The following is a 26,040-nucleotide window of genomic DNA, read 5'->3' as shown; positions in this document are numbered from 1 at the left end:
GTTGCTGCCATTTTAATGTTTGTATATGCACATTTGCATGAGGAAGTGCCCGATCCGGGCAAGAAACGCGTTGCCATTGTGTGCTCAATAAAACTTCTACATGAATAATGAATGATTATTGAAATCTTCTTCACTGCTGCTAACTGCGCCTATTGAGGATCATCTTTCCTTTCTTGTTCCTGATATCACTCCTTGGTTGTTTGGCTTCTCCTACTGCTTTGTGACAACTGATTAGCTCTGTGCCTGTGGGCTGGGAGGAGCCTACTTCTTTTTTTTTTTTGCCTAGTGTCAGCCTCCTAGTGGACAGCAGCTTAATACCCACGGTCTCTGTGTTCCCACGAAAAAGTGATTTTACGGTCAGTACAAAAAAATCTTATTTCCTTCTCGTGGGCATCTATGCCCCTGTAAATGCACCCCATGATTTTATATGCCTTGGCAGCAGCTGCCCTGGTCACTACAGCTAAATTTACTGTTAACTATGACCCCTAAGCCCTTTTCCTTGTCAGTCGTCCCGAGTGTTCTCCCATTTTTAATACATAATCCCAGCCTGGATTTTTCCTCCCCATGTACATTACCTTTCAATTATCAGTGTTTAACCTCATCTGCCACTGCCCAGCCCAAACCTCCAACCTATCCAGATCCATTTGTAACAGTGCACTGTCCTCGATTGCGTTAACCACTTTACAGAGTTTAGTATAATCTGCAAAGATTGCTACTTTACAATCCCTCAACAAGGTCATTAATAAATATATTAAATAGAACTGACCCCTGTGGTATCTCACTAGTAAGTCATCCAATCAGAATAAGTATCATTAATACAAAGACAAAAAAGGTTTTGTACAGCTCACTATGCAATAGCTCGAGGTAAACTGTTAGAGGAGATGCCAACAATACCGAAATTGGCCAATGGAAATAGCTAGTATAAATTTAAAAGGAAGTAAAGTGTCCTCAAAAGCTATAAAGACCTGACTTGGGTCTTTACCACAAGGGTAATGAGATTATGGAAATACAAATAGTGTCGCTTGAAATAATTTATAAGTTTATTACATATAAACAATAAGGTAGGCAATATGGTATATATTCGAGTTTTGACTACAGGGCCCTTGTGGTCAAATTCGGTTTGATTAAAACGAGTAAAATATAAAAAAAAAGAATGAAATTATCCTCTATGAATTATCAAAGGGTTATAAATAAACATGTACAGGGGTGTGGGAAAAAAAAAAAAAACTACTTGTCCAAGGGACTAAAACAGAGCAGAATCTACTTGACTCTCATAGCGATCCACTTGTTAAAAAATAATTTTAACCAAAATAGTAATAAAAACTTGATAGGGAGACAAGTAAAAAATAATTTTAACCAAAATAGTAATAAAAACTTGATAGGGAGACAAGAATGTCACCCCATTAGGTGGATTTTGCACTACAGTGTTCTTTTAAGTTATGTCACTTTTATCAGGTAGGGATTAAGTAGGGCCATCTGTGCCATTATATTACCCCCCTCTGATGCCCCCTGTTCCATTATATTCTCCCCCCCTCTCTGATGCTCCATGTGCCATTATACCCCCTCCCCCTCTGATGACTCCTGTGTCATTATATTCCCTCCACCCCAGATGCACCACTGTGTCATTATATTTCAGCCCAATCCCCCTCTCCTCTCCTGTACCACATTATTTACCAAACCTCTGATCTTCTGCTACCTGTTCTTCACCCCCATATGCGCTCCGCCAGGCTCAGGGGCTCGGCGGTCACTGTTGTTACTGGACCGCATCCTTGTTCCGGACGGAGGTGCGCACGATGAGTGACGTCATAGCATGTGCTTACGCTGGGGCACTGTCTTCTTGCTATAGGCTGCAGCGCACAGCTGCAGACTATAGGAGTTTAGTTACAGGGCAAAATTGATTGCCCTGTTATATGTGAATTCCTTAGGCATTTAGCCGTGCTTGCCCAAAGCAAATGCCTACAGAATTCACCTGCCCGGCGCCTTGAACTGCATGTCCCGGGCGTTGGGCGATACAATTTCTGCATCCCTGATGTATTCGGAGTTAGAACACAGTGGTAATTAACATCTGGTCAAGTATTCCCTACAAGAAGGGATTGAAGACTTAACATCAAACAGCTCTGTAAATGAAAATTATATAAAACAATAGTTAATTCATAAAATGAGATTTCAGTCAGTGTCCCGTGCTAGCATTAGGTATGGAGCATTAATAGATATCGTGAAGTGCTATGTGTAGAATCTCAGAAGCGCTGTGTTTGTGAGCACCTGCAGCGCTGTCTGAGTGTATGCAGCGTTTAGACTACGCGTCCTGTAAAGGGAAATTCAAATTCATAGCACTGGCTGCGCCGCTGTCCTGTGGAAGAAATAGAGCTCCTTTGTATCGCTGTGCTGTAGATCATGGAATTATTACTACATAGCATAAACGGTCTCCTGCAGTGATTCCTATAGATAGAAGGGTTGGTACGCAGTACCGCTTATCCCTCTGATGATGGTGGTGCACGGTGTCTGCTCCAGCCCTGGGACTGGTCACTAATGGCGATCGGACATCCAGAATGTGCACGGCTGGGATCCTTGGCGTCCACGTGGGGCTGAGCATGTACTCGGTAAGTGATGTGTTTGAGTAGTCCAGATGAGTTGTGAAATCCTAGGTCGTGCTGGGGTTTGTAGTAGAAGGTGGTCTACCTTGTTGGGGGTACACAAGGAAAGGCTATACGCGGGTGCAATCCTGACCCCTTCTTCAGTAGTTTATGGTGGTGGCAATTGTGGTGCTTCTATATATACCAAGTCAAGATCCTATTAAGGTGAAATGGATATACCAAATCAAGGTCGTATTGACATGGGGAATAGATCGGGAATATGGTTATTCTTCCAGTGTAGTATGGAAAACATGATATGGCATTATCAAAGGATACTGTGCATTTGGAAATCATACTTCTCAGAAATTTAGGAGTTACCAAATGGGGTACATAGAGAACATTAATACAAGAATAAATAAGTGTGATGATACACTGTGATGAAATGAAAAACAGAAATAACAAAATAAAAAAAATAGAGAAAATAAACATAATGAAATAGAATAAAGTAAGGATTATGAAGAGGAAAAATAAAAAATGTTATAGAAATAGAATTACAAATATAAAAGTATTACAAATAAATAAAAAGTACAACTATAAAATTAAGATTAAAAAAAAAATTATATATAATATAACCAATAGTCCCATTGGACCTTTAACTTGTATATTGCTCAATGCTTGCATCATAGCAGGTCCAGACTCGTACAAAAACCTCCTGCAATATGGAGGGCTCTGTTACGCCGAGCGCTCCGGGTCCCCGCTCCTCCCCGGAGCGCTCGCTTCTCTCTCGCTACCGCAGCGCTCCGGGCAGCTCCACTGACCCGGTGCGCTGCGATACCGTCTCCAGCCGGGATGCGATTCGCGATGCGGGTAGCGCCCGCTCGCGATGCGCATCCCGGCTCCCGTACCTGACTCGCTCTCCGTCTGTCCTGTCCCGGCGCGCGCGGCCCCGCTCCCTAGGGCGCGCGCGCGCCGGGTCTCTGCGATTTAAAGGGCCACTGCGCCGCTGATTGGCGCAGTGGTTCCAATTAGTGTGTTCACCTGTGCACTCCCTATTTATACCTCACTTCCCCTTCACTCCCTCGCCGGATCTTGTTGCCATTGTGCCAGTGAAAGCGTTTCCTTGTGTGTTCCTAGCCTGTGTTCCAGACCTCCTGCCGTTGCCCCCGACTACGATCCTTGCTGCCTGCCCCGACCTTCTGCTACGTCCGACCTTGCTTCTGTCTACTCCCTTGTACCGCGCCTATCTTCAGCAGTCAGAGAGGTTGAGCCGTTGCTAGTGGATACGACCTGGTCACTACCGCCGCAGCAAGACCATCCCGCTTTGCGGCGGGCTCTGGTGAAAACCAGTAGTGACTTAGAACCGATCCACTAGCACGGTCCACGCCAATCCCTCTCTGGCACAGAGGATCCACTACCTGCCAGCCGGCATCGTGACAGGCTCTATGCAGATACATTCACACCAAGAGAAAAAAATAGATCTACATACTCCAAAATGTACTAAATGTACAAATGTTTATTGATCACCTTCAAAAATATCTTGAGAGGTACAACAAACAATGACACACCAATAATAAACAGGGTGGTGCTGGGTTGTATGCTGTAAGTACAATACACACTATAGTATTTTTAGGGGAGTGTACTCAGAATGAAAAATCAATATATGTTAGACAACAAGGTCACTACAGGCTTAGTATAAACACTGTAGGTAGTAATCCCATAAATTAGTTATCTGCCAGTAACCTCTTGTTTACATGTAACTATTCCATAATGCCTACATGATAATAAAGCAGTGTTGACCAGCGGCATGTAATCTTATGTGCACTCATGATGTTATGCTATCAACGTGACCCTGGACCCCTACAGCTGCTGGTTCGCTCCTTCCTCGGGGGGCTTGCTCTCTGTCTACTTATATACAGCCCTCACTAATTCTTGTTCTGGAACGCTAACCTTACTTCCGGCACTGTAATCTTATGTGCACTCATGATGTTATGCTACCAACGTGACCCTGGACCCCTACAGCTGCTGGTTCGCTCCTTCCTCGGGGGGCTTGCTCTCTGTCTACTTATATACAGCCCTCACTAATTCTTGTTCTGGAACGCTAACCTTACTTCCGGCACTGTCTCCGCGCCCAGCATCCTGCCAGAGAATCCCGCTGTCCTCCTCAGCTGGACATGCGCACTGTGTTCTAAGACATCAGGAGTGGCAGCGCTCCAGCTATTGTACACTGTGCGTGCACACCATGGAGATGTGGTGTTAGATGGCTGTGCGGTGGGTATTAACCATTTAACTTCCACTTAAGTCGTACAGGTTATGTTAAGCATGTCTAATGGTCATATTATAGGCAAGAAATGTAAAAATACAAGTAAAAATATAAAATAAATATATAAAAATAATCAAAATACAAATAAAAATGATAATAAAAATAGATATACATATAAATCAAACAAGGGGTGATGAGTGGTAATTAGGTTCATAAGTGAGATACTGGACATCTAGGCTGTTGTACGAGGAGAACAAAGTCCAGTCAAACAACTGCACCCCTGCCTGCTTGGACACATACTAGTCCTGCTGTGTCCATGCGTCATCACCTATGTCATGGACACACTTCCTTGATTGATAGCTGTGAGCGCAGGGCTCACAGCTGGAGGAAAAATCCTCCCACTGTCAGCTTATGTCCCGCTACTGTCAGTGAGGACAAGCTGGGAGTTGTAGTTTTGGTAATGCTAGAGGAGATGTGAGCAAACAGCATACTGAGGGAGGGGGCGGAGACCTGCACAGTGAGACCACACCCCCTCCCTTTGAGAGGAATTCAGACTAGTGAGCTAAATTAAAAGTGTAATAAAGAAAATAAGGGTGCTAGACACATAAAAATTAGATGTACATGGTCAGGATTAGGTACTGAGTGATATATTAAAAAGAATGTTTTTGTTGTTGGATCTGACGGGTACGCTTTAACCCGTAAAGGACCAAGCCCTTTTTAACCTTAAGGACCAGGCCAATTTTATTTTTGCGCTTTTTTTTTTCCTCCTCGCTTCTAAAATCCATAACTCTTTTATTTTTCCATCTACAGACCCATATAAGGGCTTGTTTTTTTGCGTGACCAATTGTACTATGTAATGAAACCTCTCATTTTATCATAAAATGTACGGCGAACTCAAAAAAATATTTTTTTAGGGAGGAACTTTTTTTTAAAAAATTCGTTTTATTGAAAAGTAAACAACATCGGCCACATAGCCTAACAAACAGTAGAACAACTTGGTCGTATACAATAGGTATGAAGGCACTTATCGGTGTGTATATAGGAATATAACATGCCAGCGACAGGGTCAGATGTAAGATACCGCAGAGGCCAATTCAGTTATGAACGGAGACCAATAAATTAACAATTGAACAGGACATCCGGCTAGGAGCCGTCATCTAACTGGGGTTGCCGTTAAGGCAACCAACAGACCATACACCACCAGGCAGTAGAAGTGTTGTAGACAGACAGAAACAGGACAAACGTCTGACAGGCGCTGACTTAAAAGGGAAAATATTTGTAGATGAAGAGGAACACATTACTAAGGAATCTCACGGGTAGCACAATCATGGGTTTCGGGGAGTAGTCACGGAATAAGTGCATTGAATAAGGGGAGAAGAGCACTAGGCACCCCAGACAGAGAGACATTTACCTTGACATTTCCTGTTCTTATATACCATGTGAGAAACGGGAAGTACAGCATTTACCAGGGCCTTCAACAGTGATAGAGTTGGTGGGCTTGTGCCCATCCATTTAAGAGCAAGTGCTTTTCTGGCCAAGAACAAAGTTTCCTGCAAGAAGATGCGAGCGTGATGTATCCACACCTCCTCATTCATTTCCCCAAATAGGCACACCAGCAGATCATTTGGAGGGGAAGGTTGCACCAGGGCAGCTAGGGTTTGAAGGACACATCGCCAAAAAGCTGCAACCTGAGGGCACTCCCATAGGAGATGCCAGAAATCAGCTCTAGCAGCACCACAACGATGGCACGCGTCCGAGTCATAGTGACCTATTCTAAATAATCTGGTGGGGGTGATGTAGCTATAGTGAAGGATATTCAATTGAATCAATTTATTGTTTGCAGCCGGGGATACCAGCAAAGGGGAAGATAAAATCTCCTCCCAGTCCTCCCTAGTAAGATTAGGGAGGTACGATTGCCAGTACTTGCGAGCGTGCGTTCTTGGCCTGAATGAGATACGTGTAGAGGATGGACACCATACCCCTAGGACCCTGTGATTTCAGAATCCCGATCAGAGGGAAGGCTGAGATAGGCGGGCTACCGGGAATTGAGCATTGAGAGCTTGACGAAGTTGTAGATGTTTAAAGAAGCATTGTCTGAGAAAATCATGACGTGATTGCAGCTGGTCAAAGGAGCAGAACACATTATCACGATATAAGTGTTCTAGATTACACACCCCCAGGGCCTGCCAAAATACCCGATCTAGGGTGCCGTCAACATGTGTGAAGCTCGGGTGAACGAAGTGGCCCTGCGATCATGTGACTGATCAGTGATTGGACAATCCAGGACAGGTAAACCGGAATGGGTTTATGTGATTGGTTTCTCATCATCAAGCACTCAGGATAGGTTGATATACCTGTCGCTGAGTGATGACAGCACAAACAGACCATATATAAGGAAGTGCTTTACACGTGGGAAGGTGTTTGCCCATTGTTCCTCCTGAGGATGGTGCAGTAGCGCCGAAACTAGTAGAGGGGGGCAAATGTCAACGTTTTAATCTGTCAGGGTTCACTTAGATAAAGGGAAACTGCAGTTCCCTATACATTTACCTTAGTGATCTTACTTACAGTTACCAGATTACAGTGAGCCCCTACATAAGGTTTTAACATTTTGGTCACAAATTATTTTATTTGAGCACCATTAAAAGCTAAGTTTTAGGGAAGTCTCCCTGTAATAGGGATCTTGTGCCCTGGGCTTTCTCTGCCCCGGGCTTTAGTAATTTTTTTTGTAGAAAGTGATCCCTGACTTCCTTTAGGGACCAGTTGTGTTATAAGCTCAAGTTATGCCACAACGGAGTATCTGAGGGTATATCTGTATAGCCATAAATTATGTTAGCAGCGCGCCAAACCTTAATTGCCAATTTGTGGAGGTGCAGGAACGTGCGGCCACCCAAAGTAGGGCTCTCCAGAAGAAGTCGCGGAGTCAGGCCCGGGACAAACCTGTCAAGGGCCTGCTCCGCCTCAGGCATTACCTCATTTGCAACCCAGGATCAGAGGTATCTCAATTGGCCCGCCAAATAATACAAGAAAAAGTCCGGAAGAGAGAGACCACACTCCAGTTAAGGGTGTTGTAACGTGGTAAGTCTAATTTTAGGTCTATTGGGACCCCATATAAAAGAGGATAGGAGAGAGTGGATAGTATCAAAGAAAGACTTATGTACAGGAACCGATGCATATAAACACTTGGGGAGAATAATGAGTTTAATAAGATTGACACGACCAGTAACAGACAATGGAAGGGCTGGACAGATTCTGAATTTAGATTTAACATAAGGGAGAGAATATTCGTGTGCAGATCCTGCATCGGATCGCTATTAATATATACCCCCAGATACTTAAATTCAGTGACCACTGGAAGACCATACATGACCGAGGGCCAGTTCTTATGTAGAAGCGGCATTATTGCCGACTTGGTCCAGTTAATAAATAGGTCCAAAAAATAACCAAAACGATCCATTAAAGAAATAACATGTGGTAACATGTTGGTAGGGTTAGAAAGAAACAAGACCATGTCCTCCGCATACAAACCTATACGTTCTTCCCAGGTCAATTCTGGACACGGCACTCCTGCCTATTGTGTGACAAAAGTATTGCTTAGACTGAGGGTACCTTGATCTGAAGATATCTATCCAACCCATTTCCTCCAGGAACTAAACAAGAGGTGTACTACCAGAAGTGTGTGTGTGTGGGGGGGGGGGACCCCGCAATTAAGGAAGCTGGTCAGCAGTGGACGAGGAGTAGCTCCCGGGATCAGTGGTCTGGAGGGCAATCGGTGCGCACGTTCCACCGCGGACGCCGAGGAGAACGTCACCTCCGGTAAGAGATCCTTTATCCAAGCCTCCACGTAGGCCCCAGTTCTGGCCCTTGGCTTGCTCAGATAAGCCGATCACCCGGATATTGTTCCGGCGGAGTCTATTCACAAGGTCATCGTTCTTCTGTCGTGCGACCTCCAGCTGTTCCTGCACCACGTGAACGGCAGGAGGGAGCGGGGCCACAGTGTCCTCAAGCCTGGAGATACACTGCTCCATCTCCGCTACCCTGTCCCTGAGATTCTGCATATCCTGCCCAGGGCTGTGGAGTCAGAGTCGAGGAGTCTGAGTAGGACGAAGTCAGTGCACCGACTACTACTAAATTTAGATTGGAATAAAAAAAAAGCAAGTTTAAATGTCCCAATTCACAAAGTTATAATTAATGACTTCTCTACTGTAAGAATAAAGACCAATGCATGCAGTGCCTCACGTAACCGCAAAACGAACATGTTAAGTGACCGTGAAGAAGCATGCTTTTCATGTGCTTCACTATATGGCACGCAACGCACAATTAGGAGCGGCAATACTTATACTTTCCTTAGTGTTATGTTCTGCTGTTACAGGGAACCCATGGGTAACCTAGCCTCTCACTGATAAGGGATTAAGTAAATACAGTGGTCCCTCAACATATGATGGTAATTGGTTCCGGGAGGACCATCATATCTTGAAACCATCATATGTTGAGTACATATTGTTATGGAAAACTGGTAATTGGTTCCGGAGCCCCGAGACCATCATATGTTGAGTACATATCACCATGGATAATTGGTTCCTGAGTCAATGAAATTTCAACCAGTGAACAGGCCGAGGTGGGGGCTTTGGGCCAGGCCCGAGGTGGGGGCTTTGGGCCAGGCCCGAGGTGGGGGCTTTGGGCCAGGCCTGGTGGGGCTATGGGCCAGGCCTGGTGGGGCTATGGGCCAGGCCTGGTGGGGCTATGGGCCAGGCCTGGTGGGGCTTTGGGCCAGGCCTGGTGGGGCTTTGGGCCTGGCCTGGTGGGGCTTTGGGCCTGGCCTGGTGGGGCTATGGGCCAGGCCTGGTGGGACTTTTGGCCAGGCCTGGGGATTTGTGCTGCGCTTGAGAGGGGGGTTAATGCTATGGCTGCCATGGGGTGAGTGGTTAACTTGCCCCTTCACCCCATGGCAGCGGCAGTTTTATCGCTGCCGCTGCGTGAGGTGTTAACACTGCCGCTGCCATGGGGCGAAGAGTTAAGTTAACCCCTCACCCCATGGCAGCAGTAGTGTTAACCCCTCAACCCGCGGCAGTTTTATTGCTGCCATGGGGTGAAGGGTTAAGTTAACCCCTCACCCCATGGCAACGGCGGTGTTAACCCCTCACCCGCGGCAGCAATAACACTGCCGCTGCCATGGGGTGAGGGGTTAACGCCGCTGCCATGGGGTGAGGGGTTAACGCCGCCGCTGCCATGCAAATGAGCACTCACCAGCTCCACGTCTTCCTCTCCCCGCGGCGCTCCTCGACTGAGGCGCAGGCAGGCAACGTCACTGTCATGTGACAATTCATTGTCACATGACAGTGAGGATCCGCGCGCCGCAAGGAGGCTGCACCGGCACCACGGGGGTTAGCTGCACCGGTATGGACTGTAAACCTGCTTAATAGCCCAGCGGTAGTCCGGCAGCAGCTGCGGCAGCAAGCGCTACCGGAGGACCGCAAATTTTAATGATGGCCCCGACAAAAAGTATCGTATGTCGATACTGCTTTCAACCTACGATGGCCTCTTAGAGGCCATCGTATGTTGAAAATAATGTATGTTGAGGCCATCGCATCTCGAGGGATTACTGTATGTTTTTTGCAGGACTAGAGACACTTGTATAAGTGAAGGGAATGGAGGGTCAATAGTTCAAGACTGAAGCTGTAAACCATTGGAAAACCTGCTGCCATTCAGCTAAGGCTATAAAAACTTGTAAACTCCGATTGTTAGCTTAAACTTTTTATTTTTTTTTATTTGTTTTATTGAAAAGTGAACAAGCATCAGTCACTTGGCCAGACAGGATGAACAAGTGCAGCATACAATTTCAAAAGAGTAAAGACACTCGATTTCCAAAACAGGAAAACAATGCACAACGACAGGATCACCGATCATGTCATTAGGAACAATATTCTATGCAGTAGAAACTTGGAGTAACAAACGGCTCCAGACTTTTTTCCATAGCGACCACTGGCGAGAATCAGTTTAGATTAGAGAAACAGAGAAGAAATCGGTGACAAAATCCAAACTAAAGAGATAGTAACAGATGGTGTCAAATCAACTGGCGTAGGTACAGCTGGAAGGGAACCCATGCATCCAAACAAACCACAAAAGACAGACCGACTCTAACATCCAATCAGAAACACAAAACAGACACCACAAGCAGAAAAGGACATGGGACAATTAAATAACATAACGGCACCAGTAGAAAACGGTTACGGTGTCCGTTGAGAAGACAAGGAGTACAAGCACTGAGTTAAAGGGGAGGAGCACCACACACCCCACACCAAAATGAATTTGCTCAGACATTTCCTGTTCTTAAACACCACATGAGAAAAGGGTATCGTAGCATTAACAAGGGCCTTCCATTGGGATAAAGTCGGGGAGCCGGGGTCCATCCACTTAAGAGCTATGGCTTTCCTAGCCAGGAACAGGGTCTCTCTCCTCCCAGATATCTTTAGTCAAATTAGAAATGTGGAATTTCCAATGTCGGATAGCCGGTACTTGGGATCGAGAGATCTTGGCCCGAATGAGATCTGTATAGAGGATGGACACCAGCCCCACAGGTCCCTGAGATTTCAATCTGCCTATCAGCGGAAAGGCTGAGATAGGTGGACTCCTTGCCGGAAACTGAGCACTTAGGGCATGGCGTAGCTGTAGGTATCTAAAAAAAACAGTGTCTAGGTAAGTCATAGGTGGAGTGCAGTTGGTCAAAGGAACACAAAACATTATCCCGATACACATGTTCTAGGTTAAATATCCCCGCAGCCCTCCAAAAGGCCAGATCTAGGCTATCAGTGACATGCGCAAGGTGAGGATTATTCCACAAGGGCATATCCGATGGTATGTCTGTATCTGTATGTGGCCTTGGCTGCCCGCCAAACCTTTATAGCCAGTTTATGAAGGGGTAAGCATGCATGGCCCATCAGAGTAGGGTTTTCTAATAGCAAGTGCGGGGTTAGAGACGGGACAAACCTATCCAGGGCTTGTTCTGCATCCGGTCTATCACTGTCAACAACCCAATATCTAATGTATCGCAATTGGCCTGCTAGATAATATAAATTAAAGTCTGGGAGAGACAGGCCCGCCTCCAGTTTTGGACTTCAAGGTGGTGAGGTGAATTTTGGGGGACAAAAGGGAATGGAGGGTATCAAAAAGGATTTGGGGACAGGCACAGAGGCGTGTTCCAATGCGTATAGACATTTAGGGAGTATGATAAGTTTAATGAGGTTAATTCGGCCGGTTACCGACAGTGGTAGAGTAGACCAAACCCCAAATTTAGATTTAACATATGGAAGGAGGGAGAGAACATTGGCAGTGAGGTCAAGCTGTGGGTCCCTATTAACATATACCCCCAAGTACTTGAAAACAGTAACCACCGGTAAGCCACACATAATCGGGGGCCAGTTCCAGAAGCGGCATCACCACGGACTTAGTCCAGTTTATAAAAAGACCGGAAAAATTCCCAAATCTATCCATCAAGTCAACAGCATAGGGAATCATAGAGCCCGGATCAGAGAGAAACAGTAACATATCATCGGCGTACAAGCCAATACGTTCCTCTCTACCCCCCACAGACATGCCGCGAAAACCAGGACCCTGCCGAATACTCAAAGCAAGGGGCTCCACCACCACCGCGAACAGAAGCGGAGACAGAGGGCACCCCTGACGTGTACCTCGGCCCAAGACAAATTGGGAGAGAGCAAACACCATTCACTAGGACCTGGGCCCTCGGGCACCTGTAGAGGAGAGAGACCCACCTTCGAAAAGTGGGACCAAAACCGAACTTACTTAGTACAGCCAATAGATAGCCCCACTCCACTGAATCAAATGCCTTGGCGGCATCTAGAGACGCCAAAGCCCAATCACCCCCCAAAGCACTCCCCACCTGGACGGCAGTCTGGACACATCTGATATTATGTGAGGTGGACTTGCCTGGCATAAAGCTGGATTGATCAGGATGTATTATGGACAATATAACACGATTTAATCGATTAGCCAAGACCTTAGTGAGAATTTTGTAATCTAAATTTAACAATGAGATAGGCCGGTAAGAGCCACACTCCAAAGGATCCTTGTCAGGCTTTAGGAGAACGACTATGGTCGCCTCATACAGTGAATCCGGCAAGGTCCCATCTCCAAAAGCCCTCTCGAGCATAGCAAGGAGAGGGGGAAGGAGTACATCAGAATACTTTAGTTAGACCTCCAAAGGAAGGCCATCGGGGCCTGGGGTTTTCCCTTTAGACATGTCAGCCACTGCATCCTGTAGCTCCTCGAGAGTGAGGGGAGCATCTAACATATCTCTATCTAAAGCTGACAGGGAGGGGATATCAATGCCGTCCAGGTAGGAGGTCAACTCAGATTCCTCATATGGCACCTGTGAAGAATAAAGGTTAGAGTAAAAGGTGGAGAAACACAACTCAATCTCCTCTGGCCCTAGCAGTAAAGACCCATCTGAGGCTCTAAGTTTAAGAATGGGTGGAGCAGCAGAATTCTGCGGAATGACATGAGCTAATAGCTTACTAGATTGATTGCCATGCTCAAAGTAAAACGGTTTAGTGAAGAACAATTTTCAATTGGCCTTTTCGTGGAGGTGTAGCATATATTGCCGTCCCTCACGTAGCCAGGCAACCTTATTCACCTCAGATGGGTCCTCCACTTAGCGGGCCTCCAAGTCCGAACAGCTTCTAGCCAGCTCCTCCTCCCTCCTAGATGTAGATCACTTTATAAAAGAAACTGTAGAGCGTAAGCAGCCCCTAAGATATGCTTTCAGCGTCTCCCAGACCAGTGCAGGGGAACCCCCAGGAGGTTTGCCTGGAGGAAGACCTGAAGCTGATCCGGGATCCGATCATTAGGGTCAATCTGATCTAACCAAAAGGGGTGGAATTTCCACCTACGCGGTGTGCCAGAACCGACCAAGGAGACATCCAGCAACAGAGGCGAGTGATCAGAAATAGCACGCGGTTCATAAGAAACCGCTGAAACCTGAGAAAGCAGGAGTGAATTGCCACATGCAAGGTCGATTCTGGACAGCGCATTCCTACCCAGGATGTGGCAGGAATACTGCCTACTCTAGGGATAACGTGCCCTGAACACATCCAACCAGCCCACCTCCGCAAGGAACAGAGACAGAGGAGTGTTACCAGTAGCCATCAGGGTACACCTAGGGCTAAGACAATCCAGTGTCGGATCGGACACCATATTAAAGTCCCCCATACATAAAACTCTAGCAGAGGGATAGCCTGCAGCAAAAGTAACGGCCTTATGCAGAATATCCATGGAGGCAGGGGGGGGGGGGGAGTATAAATAAACAGCAAGACAAATGGTACATTATACAGGAAAGCATAAATAAAAATATAGCGGCCCTGGGAATCTTTACGGACCGTGACAGGATCCCACCGTACCATACGGCTAACTAGGACAGATACACCCCTAGAAAAAGATGTATGGAAGGAATGTTGGGACCACTGGACGCATGATTTAGACAGCTGACCGACTCTATCAGGGGTGAGGTGAGTTTCTTGCAACGCCACTATATGGGGGCGGTACAGTCTAATGATGCGTGAATATCAGACAGGGTTTCTCAGGGAGACGGAGGGCCAAGTCACCAAGGAGGAAAAAGGGGGCCATGAATTCACAGGACAGGGGTTCCAGGACAGTCCATAAGGGAAACATAATCGCCAGTTTCGGAAATGGAGTTCGGGACAGGGGAAATGGCAGGTCAGAAATCATGGTATAGCGTTCATGGGGAATGGAGGTGGTATATTAGGAGAGGTGGCAGGATCCCAGCCATGGAAGGCAACATATGGCATACAAAGGTCCCGAAAAGCAGTACAGGGGGGGGGGGGGGGGAAGGGGGGGTGTTGTCCTGTGGTAAGGAGATGGAGGACGGGGTCAGCATTGGGCTACGGAGGGGAAACTGGGCCACCAGGGAAGACCACAGTACCTGTCTTGCAGCAATGAGGTCCTAGTTCACTGAAGGCTACTTGGCTACTCAAGAGAACTCGGAATCAGCGTCTGCGGTCCAACCAAGAGACTGCCTCCTGCGGGGTAGAGAAAAAGATGGCCCGATCTCCATCCATGATCCGGAGTCAGGCAGGATAAGCCATGGAGTATGGAACTCCCTTCTCCTGCATCCTTGCCTTGACCGATGTGAAGGAAGCCCTCTTGTGCTGTAAGTCGGAAGAAAAGTCCGTAAAAATTGACACCTTGGCATTATGTGCAATTACGTCTAGCAGAGCGCAGGATCAGATCCCTGTCATTACAGTTAAGGAACCGTGCCAGAAGTGGGCGCGGGCGGGTGCTCCGGGTATCGGTGGCTTGGAAGGAGAGATGTCCTGCAGGTCTGGATGGCAAGGAGAAGAGTGTCGCTCACCTCCCTCAAGGTAAGTTCAGGGGAGTCCGGGCCCTCAGCTGGCATGAGGACATCCTGGTCTCCGGAGTCTGCACACGAGGTGCGCGTCTCAGCTTGCCCGGCGCCATCTTGCTTTTCAGCGCGGGCGAAGTCCCAGAGTTTCTCCACCGCTGAGCAGTCCTTCACCTTGTTAGGATCAAGCTTAGGAGGCATAGCTCGGGTCCTGGAGCGAGTTCGGGGGGTCAAAGATTCCAGGATTCAGCTCAGGATAAGGTAAATGTAGGTTCTGAGCGGGAGCACTTGCAGCGTGCGACCGCTCATCTCAACCGCTAGGACACGCTTGTTAGCTTAAACTTTAAACATGACTATGGGATTCTACTAGGGATATCATGTTTTATAATAAACGCCCCTTCCTGGATCCTCCCACTGCCCTATCTTCAGCAGCAGATCAGCTTCAGCAGCAGATCAGCACACAAAAAGAAGGTAGCAGCTTCTGCCCAACTACCTCTCTCTGCTAGAAGAGCTTAGAAGAACATGGTGGAACAGCTTCTTGGATTCAACTGTAAGGGTTTATAAATACATTCTCATATTAATACAGAGGAGTCGGAAGTACAAAAAACTGTGGAGTCTGAGTCGGAACATTTATCTACCGACTCCACAGCCCTGATCCTGCCGGAGGAGGCCCACATCCACTCTGATCTCCTCCATCTTCCCAGTAAGCGAAGTCATGGCATAGAGCATAGCACTAATCAGTATTATCGGTCATCTTCTGCTCGATCTCAGGTCAGAGCAGGAGATGCCGGGAGACTGACGGAGGCAGGTGAGAGGATGATGACAGATGATCGGCGCGGCAGCGCTTCAGGTGGTCCGATCATCTATTTTAACATGCGCATTGCCGCAGATGCCGTGATCTGTACTGATCACTGCATCTGAGGGGATAAAGGCGGACATCCGCGCGATCGCGGATGTCTGCCATTACCGGCGGGTCCTGGAACCTGCCGTGTATGATGCGAACACTGCTCCGATGCTCGCGGTCATACACAGGACGTAAATGTACATCCTGGTGCGCATGATGTTAAAATTGAGACATTCGCCAGTATATCCTTATATGAAGAACATACCAGAGCCCGCACACCAACGCCAAGGTTTTTCAAATGGCACGGGACCTAGCGCTAAACCTACCTGTGTGTGATAAGCAAAACAGGGGCCAGTGGGCAATTACGGCAGCATTAGGTCAACTCACAGAGTCCTCCCAGGTACCCTCCAGCATGGCTAAGCACACATACAATGGGAGGAGGGAGGCAAACTGCAAGCCCCACCTAAGTTGGCAAATATAGTTGCATGGCCTCACAGGTGCTACCATAATGCTGCCTGAAAAATGTTCAAGTCGCATTACATATGGAGTTTACACACCTCCAAGTATAAAATTTAGACAACAACAAAGAACGTGGTCTCAAATGGCTGGAGGTGCTCAACCCCAAATGCGGTTGTGCATTTATACTGGGGGAGCAGATCCTGCCCTTGTATTCCGATGCTAGGGGCGATCCCCAGCATAAAAATGCATACAATGGAGGATGCCTGCAGCGGATTACAAGTGCCACAGTAGAATCCTACACCAGATAGACGGTGTGGATGTGTAACAATTAGAACAATACAATACAGGAATTTAGGTGCACTACTGTCGTAGATGTATACAATGACTGGCTATCCCTCAACACTGATGTTAAAATTGAGACATTTGCCAATATATCCTTATATGAAGGACATACCAGATCCCGCACACCAACGCCAAGGTCTCTCGAATGGCACGGGACCTAGCCCTAAACCTACCTGTGCGTGATCCCATCCCGAGCCGAACAGGCTAATGCTTGTATTGCTGATCATGGAGTTCTGACGTGTGGACCGCTGATCCACAGCCAGACTCATAATTACAATAGAAGAGGCTATTGATCATTTACATATAACTCTATTTTAACTAACTATAGACATGCACATAATTTTGTATCTCATACGGAATTGTATAGTAGGGATCGACCAATATCGTTTTTTTTAGGGCCGATACCGATAACCGATGCAGGTTAGGGCCGATAGCCGATAACTTTATACCGATATTCCGGTATAAGTTATTGGCTATTTATCCCCCCGCGACACCGCTGCAGATCATTGATTTAAAGCGGGTGCTTTAAATCAATGAACTGCAGCGGCTTTTGCGGTGCCATAGACCGCCACCGCCGCCACCTGCTTCTCTCCCCCTGCCTGTCCGGGGGTACTGAGTCACCGCGAACGCCCCCAACACCACCGCCCGGACCCCGGGAACAGGTAATTATAAAACCGGGGATGGGGGAGGCAATGGGGCCGGAGAGGTGTGGTGGGGGCTGCGACGCGGTGCGTGGGGCGGGGCATTTTCGGGTTATCGGCAAGGTAATTGCCGATACCGATAATGCCCAAAATCGTGATTATCGGCCGATAATCGGTCGATCCCTATTGTATAGTTGCACAATATTTTTGAGATTTAAGTTTTTTACTGTGATTCTAGTGTCATGTATCCTCAAACATGTTGTACGATTGTTCACTTTTTTAAGAGAAATTACACAGTATAATTAACACAGAAATTAACACAGTATAAAAACCCGTCCTCTCCCTAACAGCCAATCATTGGACCTGACGAAGAGGGGGTGACGCCCCTCGAAACGCGTTGTCCATTATTTTAGATTGCAATAAACCTTTTTTATTTTTAAGTCCGTGCTTACGGTTGTTATCACTTTATCCGCTGGAGGAGCGCCTCGAGGACATCATCTTCTTCTTCTGCTGTGGAAACAGCGTCTGTTCATTTGTGCAAGGAGGAGCACTTCCAGAGCCCTGCAAAATGACCTCCAGCAGGCCACAAATGTGTGTGTGTCCACTTAAACGGTCAAAAACAGACTCCATTAGGGTGGTATGAGGGCCCGATGTCCACAGGTGGGGATTGTGCTTACAGCCCATCACCATGCACGATGTTTGTCATTTGCCAGAGAACACCAAGATTGGCAAATTCGCCACTGGTGTCCTCTGCTTTTCACAGATGAAAGCAGGTTCACACAGATTTTCCAGGAGTTGGCGGATGCTTTAGTCCAGGTCTGGGAGGACATCCCTCAGGAGACCATCTGCCACCTCATCAGGGGCATGCCCAGGCATTGTAGGGAGGTCTTACGGGCACGTGGAGGCCACACACACTACTGAGCCTCATTTTGACTTGATTTAAGGACATTACATCAAAGTTGGATCAGCTTGTAGTGTGGTTTTCCACTTAGATTTTGAGTGTGACTCCATATCCAGACCTCCATGGGTTGATAAATTTGATTTCCATTTTTGTGTGATTTTGTTGTCAGCACATTCAACTATGTAAAGACGAAAGTATTTCATACGATTAGTTCATTTATTCAGATCTAGGATGTGTTATCTTAGTGTTCCCTTTATTTTTTGAGCAGTGTATTTTGGACCATTCCTCCTTGATCTCTACCAGCCGCACCAACCACAGATTGTCAATGATATCGGGTCCGGGCACTGGAATGGCCATTCCAGAACATTGTACTTGTTCCTCTGCATAAATGCCAGAGTAGATTTTGAGCAGTGGTTTGAGTTGCTGTCTTGTTGAAATATCCAGCCCCAGCATAATTTTTATTTTGTGACAGCTGATATTGAGTGGAATCCATACGACCCTCAACTTTAACAAGGCTCCCAGTACCGGCACTGGATACACAGCCCCACAGCATGATGGAACTTCACCAAATTTACTGTGGGTAGCAAGTGTTTTTTCTTTTGATGCCATGCATAATGCCCCTTGTTATGACCAAATAACTCCAACTTTTTCATCAGTCCACAGCACCTTCTTTCAAAATGAAGCTGGCTTGTCCAAAAATGCGTTTGCATACCTCAAGCAAGAGGAGTGTATGCAGAAAAGGCTTCTTCCACATCACTCTCCCATACAGCTTCTCCTTGTGCAAAGTGCACTGAATTGTTGAACAATGCACAGTGACACTATCTGCAGCAAGATGATGTTGTAGATCTTTAGAGGTGGTCTGTGGGCTGTTTTTGATTGTTCTCACCTTTCATCTTTCCCCTTTTCCTCTCCAATATTTTACTTGGCCTGCCACTTCTGGCCTTAACAAGAATTTGAGAGTTTTTTTTTGAGGCCCCATGTTGCCACTCTTCATAGGAGGGTCAAAAAACAACAACTTGCAATTGGCCACCTTACATACCTTTTCTCATCATACCTTTTCTCATTCAAGAATGTATGAGCTCACCAAACCAATTGTGTGTTCCAATTATAGCGCTGGGTAGCTACAGGTATTCAAATCAACAAAATGTCAAGGGTGCCCAAATGTATTCACCTGTCTACTTTTGTTTTAATGCAGATTGCACATTTTCTGTTCATCCATTAAGTATCGTTTTACTACAGAAATTTTACTGGCTTTCAGATATTTGATAGCTCAAAAATTCAATTGCTGATTTAAACACCAAATTATTTATAAATGGGATTATGATAGGGATGTCCCGATACCATTTTTTTTAAAAGACCGAGTACGAGTACCGATAATTTAATTATAGTACTCGCGGATACCAAGTACGAGTACTTTTATTTTAAAGGGAACCCAGGGTGACCCGGTTTCTGGCGCTGCTTACCGTGCTGATATGTGGGTTCTTGTCGTGTGCAATGGAGGTGGCTGCTGTAGTATGAGCAAAGATTTCTCTCTTCTCCATTAGACCTGCACTATCTACCTATAAATTCAAGTTAGTGCAGGTGACTCTGCTGTAAGATTGCCTTTAATAGTAGGTAGTATCCCCTTGTAGGTAGTATAGATAGTTGCAGACATTAGTAGCAGCCCCCCTGTAGATTGCAGCCCCCCCCCCTTGTAGACAGCGCCCCCCTCTTGTCCCCCTTGTAGACAGCGTCTCGTCTCCCCCCCGTGTCCCCCTTTTAGAGAACAGTGCTCTCTTGTCCCCCTTACAGACAGCAGCCCCCCCCCCCCACTTTGTAGACAGCGCTCCCCCTGTGCCCCCCTTGTAGACAACAGGCAGCGCTCGTGGTGTGTGGAGCAGGGTCCTGACTCAAGCCCGCGCCATACAGGGCAGCCCTCAGCTGATTCCTGTAGCTTGGGGCCGCTGCTAATTGCCCGGCATGTGGCGATCGCCGCAGCCGGTTATTAACCCTTTAGATCACCGCTGTCAAAGTTGACAGCGGCATCTAAATGGACCTTTTAACCATCCCTAGTGGTCTTGTGGGTGGAACCCCCCCCCTCCCCAATATCATCCACTATGGAGGTAGTTGGAGGGCTCACCTCTCCTTCCATGGCTGCCGTGGATCTGTATTTGATTGAGCCTGCCTGAAGCAGGCTCAATCAAATTAGCGTACATTAATGGAGTTCAATAGAACTGCTTTGATCTGTATGAGGAGTCTATCGATTCCTTCTAAAAGTCCTCTAAGGGACTAATAAAGTGAAGGAAAAAAAAAAGTTTAAATAGACACACATTTGCCCTCATTTACTAATGTCAACCCGACTTTTTTTCTCGGGTTGTGCGACTAAATTTGTGTCGCATAGCACATGCGACAAAAATTTGGCTGCACAACCGGACAAAAGATATCATTACTCCGAGTGTTTTTTAAACCCGTCAAAATGGGCGTGGTTATCACAAAAAGGGGCGTGTTCCTGACAAAAAAGAAAAAACACTCGGAGTATGATGAAAAACTCACAGGAAAACCTGTGAATTTTTCTTAACTAAAACCCGACAGCTCTGAGCTGTCGGGAGATTACTGAAAACCGAGTGAATGCTACCCCCATCATGGAACAGGGTCTGTTCCATGTTGGGGGTAGTAGTACAGGGGCTAAGGGGTTGATCGCATCGGGTCTCACTTTTGAGACCCGATCAAAAGTTATTAAGCAGGGGAGCGGGCCGCATGGTCCGCTCCCCAGTGATGTACGATATATAGAATCACTGGGGGTTTTGTATATGTCCCCACAGCTTCTATATATCTTGCCCCCTGCTGCGCTATATGTCTTGTCCCCCGCATAGCGCTATCATATGCCCCCCGCAACGCATGTGTACACATATATATGCCCCCCGCATAGCGCTATTATACCCCCCCGCAGCGCATGTGTACATATATATATATACCCCCCGCATAGCGCTATTATATACCCCCCGCAGCGCATGTAGATATATATTAAATATGACCCGCACAGCGCATCTATATACATATGCCTCTGAAGCGCTATTAATGACTAATGCAGTGGTCTCCAACTTGCTTACCTCCAGATGTTTCAAAACTACAACTCCCAGCATGCGAAGTGGGGACCAGACATATAGCGTTATCTGGTCCCCACTTCTCTACAATACATAATCCTCAGCAAATACCAGAGCTGCCCCATCGCCTCCCCCATCCGCGGTGTTATAACCTGTGCGCTGTCACTGACGAGAGACGTCCCCAACGCACGTTGTGACGTCACCGTCAGTGTGCACAGTGACAGCGCACAGCAACAGTGCCGAAGCCAGAATGATTGCAGACCCCGGGCCCCGGCAACAGGTTATAACACCGGGGATGGGGGAGGCAATGGGGCAGCTCTGGTGTTTGCTGAGGATTATGTATTGTAGAGAAGTGGGGACCAGATAACGCTATATGTCTGGTCCCCACTTCGCTTCTATATACATATGCCTCTGAAGCGCAGTGGTCTCCAACCTGCAGACCTCCAGCTGTTGCAAAACTACAACTCCCAGAATGCCCGGACAGCCAACGGCTGTCCGGGCATGCTGGGAGTTGTAGTTTTGAAACATCTGGAGGTCCGCAAGTTGGAGACCACTGCATTAGTCATATGTATATAGATGCGCTGTGCAGGGCATATATAATATATATATACACATTCACTGCGGTGGGTATATGATAGCGCTGTGTGGGGGGCATAGATACAAAATACCTTGCGACACTATTTCCAACCCGTGCGACACTATTTTTTTTCCCCGTGCAACACATTAGTAAATCAGGGAAAAAAATACACAGAGTAAATCAAGAAACACTCAGAGATAAACCCGGCACTCTTAGTAAATGAGGGCCATTAACTTATTAAAAGTTCACCGCCTCCTCCCCTCCCCCCCCCCCCCATTCCTATTTTCCTTACAAAAAACATGTTAACGTAATAAAAATAAACATATTTGGTATGGACGCGTGCACATTATAAATGTTGAATGGTCAATGTCGTTAACGTAAAAAGAATACCAAATCACAGTCAGAAAATGGCCATTAAAAAAAAGAAGAAAAAAGTTCTAAATTCTAAAAGTAAAACATGACGGAAACTAAAAAATGTGATAGTGCTGTAATCAGGGTGACCATAAGTATCAAAATACCATGTAAGTCAGACCACAAAGTGAATGTTTCTTTTTTTGGGGATATATTAGAATATAGGGACTCCACCTCACAAGTCACGAGGAAAAGGTCCTTTTTACGTCACGTATGGTCTCTATTAGATGACTGGAGTCCCTAATAAATGATGGCAAATAGCCTGACCATGGGCTGTAAGAAAAAGTCAATGAATTCACAGGCCTTTTCACAAAGACTCCTGATTCCCGACATTATCGGGCGCCCTGGCGGATCAGTAAGTCGCTTATGGACGTTTGGGAGCATATAGAAAGTGGCAGCGCGGGGATCCCTCACTTGTATGAAATAGTGTTCCTTTTTCGAAATCGTCCCCGCTTCTCAGGCTCCATCCAAAAGGTGCAATAATTTCCATTGAAACTGTTGTCGGGTCCATGGGTAATCTTTGATAGTATTGGCTATTGCTGAGCTGCCGCTCCGCTTCCCTTGTATACTGATCCACAGGCCAGAGGACAAGGTTCCCTCCTTTATCAGCTTCCTTAATCAGGAAATCTTTGTTCCTTTGTAGACTCTGCAAGGCTCGTTGTTCCTCCCTGTAGATCTGTAGATGGAAAAATAGGAGTTATGGCTATTATAGGGCGAGGAGGAAAAGAGAGAGTGCAAAAACTAAGTAAAGAAACTAATAAAGACCATTTTGTACGGACTATTTTGGTTAAAATTATTTTGTGGAACAGGACAAGTGGATCGTCATGTGGAACAAGTAGATTTTGCTCCATTTTAGTCCAATGGAGAAGTACTTATTTATTTAATTATTTATTTTTTATTCAACAAAGCTTTATTGCAAAACACAACATACACATGTGAACTGCCAAAGAAATATTAGATGGGAACTGGAACTGCGGTTTTCTATTAACTTACAATGCAGCTGCCCTAAGTGTCATCTACTGTATTGTAACACATTTAGTTTTTACAATGAAACTTAACAAATTGTACACTGCTCTTTATTTACCTTTTATGTCCTTTAGGTCGCTGATGTCTATTTATTCTCAATGGAAACGGGTGGCTTTCTTCCCAGCCGCACAAGTACAGTACGGGAGTGTTTAACTCGATATCTGAACCTGTCATCTTCACAAGTTTCATTCCTAACGTTCGTGGAAACATTTAACAAGGTTTGTGATCCTGGACAGAAGCAAAACCTGTCATGTTAATATCTGAGCGGCACAGTTAGACCTCTCCCATACACGTTAGCTTGCTTATATACCCCTAACAAGTCCCAGGTGTCATGGCTTGTCCATATGTTAGAAACCTGAAGATCAGCTTCTATCTTCGCTGAATTGCACGCTGGAGGCAGGCCCATCGGCTGAATTTGAAGATTCATAGTCACAAAAAAAAAAAAAAGGAACATTTTTAGCATGCTGGGATAAGGCCACTCTGTCTTCCCATGCCTCAGTGCACAAATTAACAGGCGTCTACCGACAACCAGGTATACTTTTTGCCGCTTTTTTTTCTTCTTTGTGTGTGAATAGGCCTTAAAATGGCTGTGCTGTAATAGTTACCACATGTCGCCATACCTGAACCTTAAAGGAGATGTCCGGTACGGACCATTCCTATTCCATCCTGCCCGGGCTGTGGAGCTCCACAACAGCTGATCGGTCGACTGGGCTGTCTGCTTCCTACTTCCTTTAGCCCGACACATCGCTTCAGTTCCCTCACCAGCCGCAGTGTCCCGCCTCGGCCGGTGATAGGCTGACGTCCCGGGCTAAAGTAAGTAGGAAGCAGACAGCCCTGTCGACCGATCAGCTGTTGGGGAGCTCCGGGGGAACGTAGGAAGGTAAGTGAAAGTTTGTTTTCTCTTTTCTTGCAGCCCAGGCAGGATGGATTAGGAATAGTTTGTACCGGACATCTCCTTTAACAACACTTTATAACTACTTGAATACATTACTAACAGTGTTATACAGGGATTTATAGGTGTTAAGCACTGTTAAATGTGTTTAGGGGCTTATTTCATTGCCGTTTCAAACTGAGCCAAACCGGACTCGAGATTTCCAAAAAGTTTGGTGAGTCCGGCGAACCGAACTTTTCAGAGGTTTGCTCAATTCTACTCATAAACATTCTGTTTTGTCCTCTACACTCCAGATTATAGTGCTGAGGGAACAATTAAAAGACCTTCTTAATAAAAAAAAAACTGGCCAAAGAGGCTTTTGTACTTCCGCTAGAAAATCTATGCCCACGGAAAGAAAGGTGGCAAATTATTGTCGCCAATCATTAAAAAGGAACTTGAGAGATCATCACCCTTTCCAGAGGGCAAGTTTCTCACTCAAAGCAAATTGTCACGATACCCCGTCCCCTGTATTGCCCTGTCATCAGCCACAGAGCAAACATAGCTCCAGGCTGCTGATGTACGGGGGTGCTGCAGGAGAGATTGCGGGGGTCACCAGCGGCCGGACCCTCGTGATCAGACATCTTATCCCCTATCCTTTGGATAGGGAATAAGATGTCTAGGGGTGGAGTACCTCTTTAAGGATTTCTACTCTGCACTTAACCATCTCCCACCCCCCTCTTAGGACAACCCTAGAACAGATCTGATTAAATCTTTTCTAGACGCTCTGCAGCTACCCCAACTCTTACCTGACAATGCTGCTTTCTTGCCTGACTCTGTACATTTCAGGAAGTTAAAGATATAGGTTTAGTGATTCCTCAATTTTCCTTGTCCTGCAACTCTTTGCTATGGTCTCCCGCTTCAGTCTTTGGAATCCCATATTGTGTTCCTTCCAAAATAAGGGAAGGATCCTTTTTCATTATCCAATTATGGACCCATCTCTCTGTTGAATATTGATTTAAAGGTATAGGCCAATCTATGGGCCATGTGACCGAGTGCCTTCCTCCACAGACTCATCCACCTGGATCAGGGTTTGTGAAGGGGAAAGAGGGAAGACACAACACTATCAGTCTTGCATGCCGTTCACTCTTCCCACCCCTTGGACCTACCTTTTCTCTTGCAGGTGCAGAAAAAACATTTGATTTGTGGCATGGGACCTTATGTCTCTCACGTTGCAATTTTATCCCCATACTCTATTTCCCTTTCCTGATCAAGAACGGCACTCAACAAGGATGCCCCCTTTCACCCACACTCTTCATATTCGTAATAGACGCACATTCATGAAATCTTTATGCAATTTTGCTTCCTTTACAATTTTAAAATCAACTACAGTGACCCCCCCCCCCCCCCCCCCCGACCTACGATGGCCCCGACATATGATGAAATCGACATACGATGGCCTCTCAGAGGCCATCGCATGTCGATGTCAGCATCGACATACGATGCTTTTTTATGTCGGGGCCATCGCATTAAGTGCTATCCGGCAGCGCCAAATGCTTAAGCTGCTGCCGGATAGCAGCTTAATGTTCCCCGTGTGGTGCGGTAAGTATTACTTACCCCTCCATGATGCTCTTCCGGTGTCTTCTCGGCCCTCTCCGATGACGTCAATACGCTGCTGCG

The 26,040-nt window shown here is 46.5% G+C and overlaps 1 protein-coding gene across 5 annotated transcripts in view; it reads left to right on the top strand.

The window, feature by feature from the left end:
* Window positions 1-26,040, top strand: part of LOC130267269 (piRNA biogenesis protein EXD1-like) — a 199,274-nt gene that overhangs the window by 149,967 nt on the left and 23,267 nt on the right. For all 5 annotated transcript variants that reach the window (XM_056516730.1, XM_056516728.1, XM_056516727.1 and 2 more), the window contains one exon: window positions 23,567-23,710. In XM_056516730.1, coding sequence (XP_056372705.1) covers window positions 23,567-23,710 — 144 coding nt within the window. The remainder of the gene's footprint in view (window positions 1-23,566; window positions 23,711-26,040) is intronic.

Source organism: Hyla sarda, chromosome 4, assembly GCF_029499605.1.
Source record: "Hyla sarda isolate aHylSar1 chromosome 4, aHylSar1.hap1, whole genome shotgun sequence".
Classification (NCBI taxonomy): domain Eukaryota; kingdom Metazoa; phylum Chordata; class Amphibia; order Anura; family Hylidae; genus Hyla; species Hyla sarda.
This window is presented reverse-complemented; position numbering and strand designations above follow the sequence as displayed.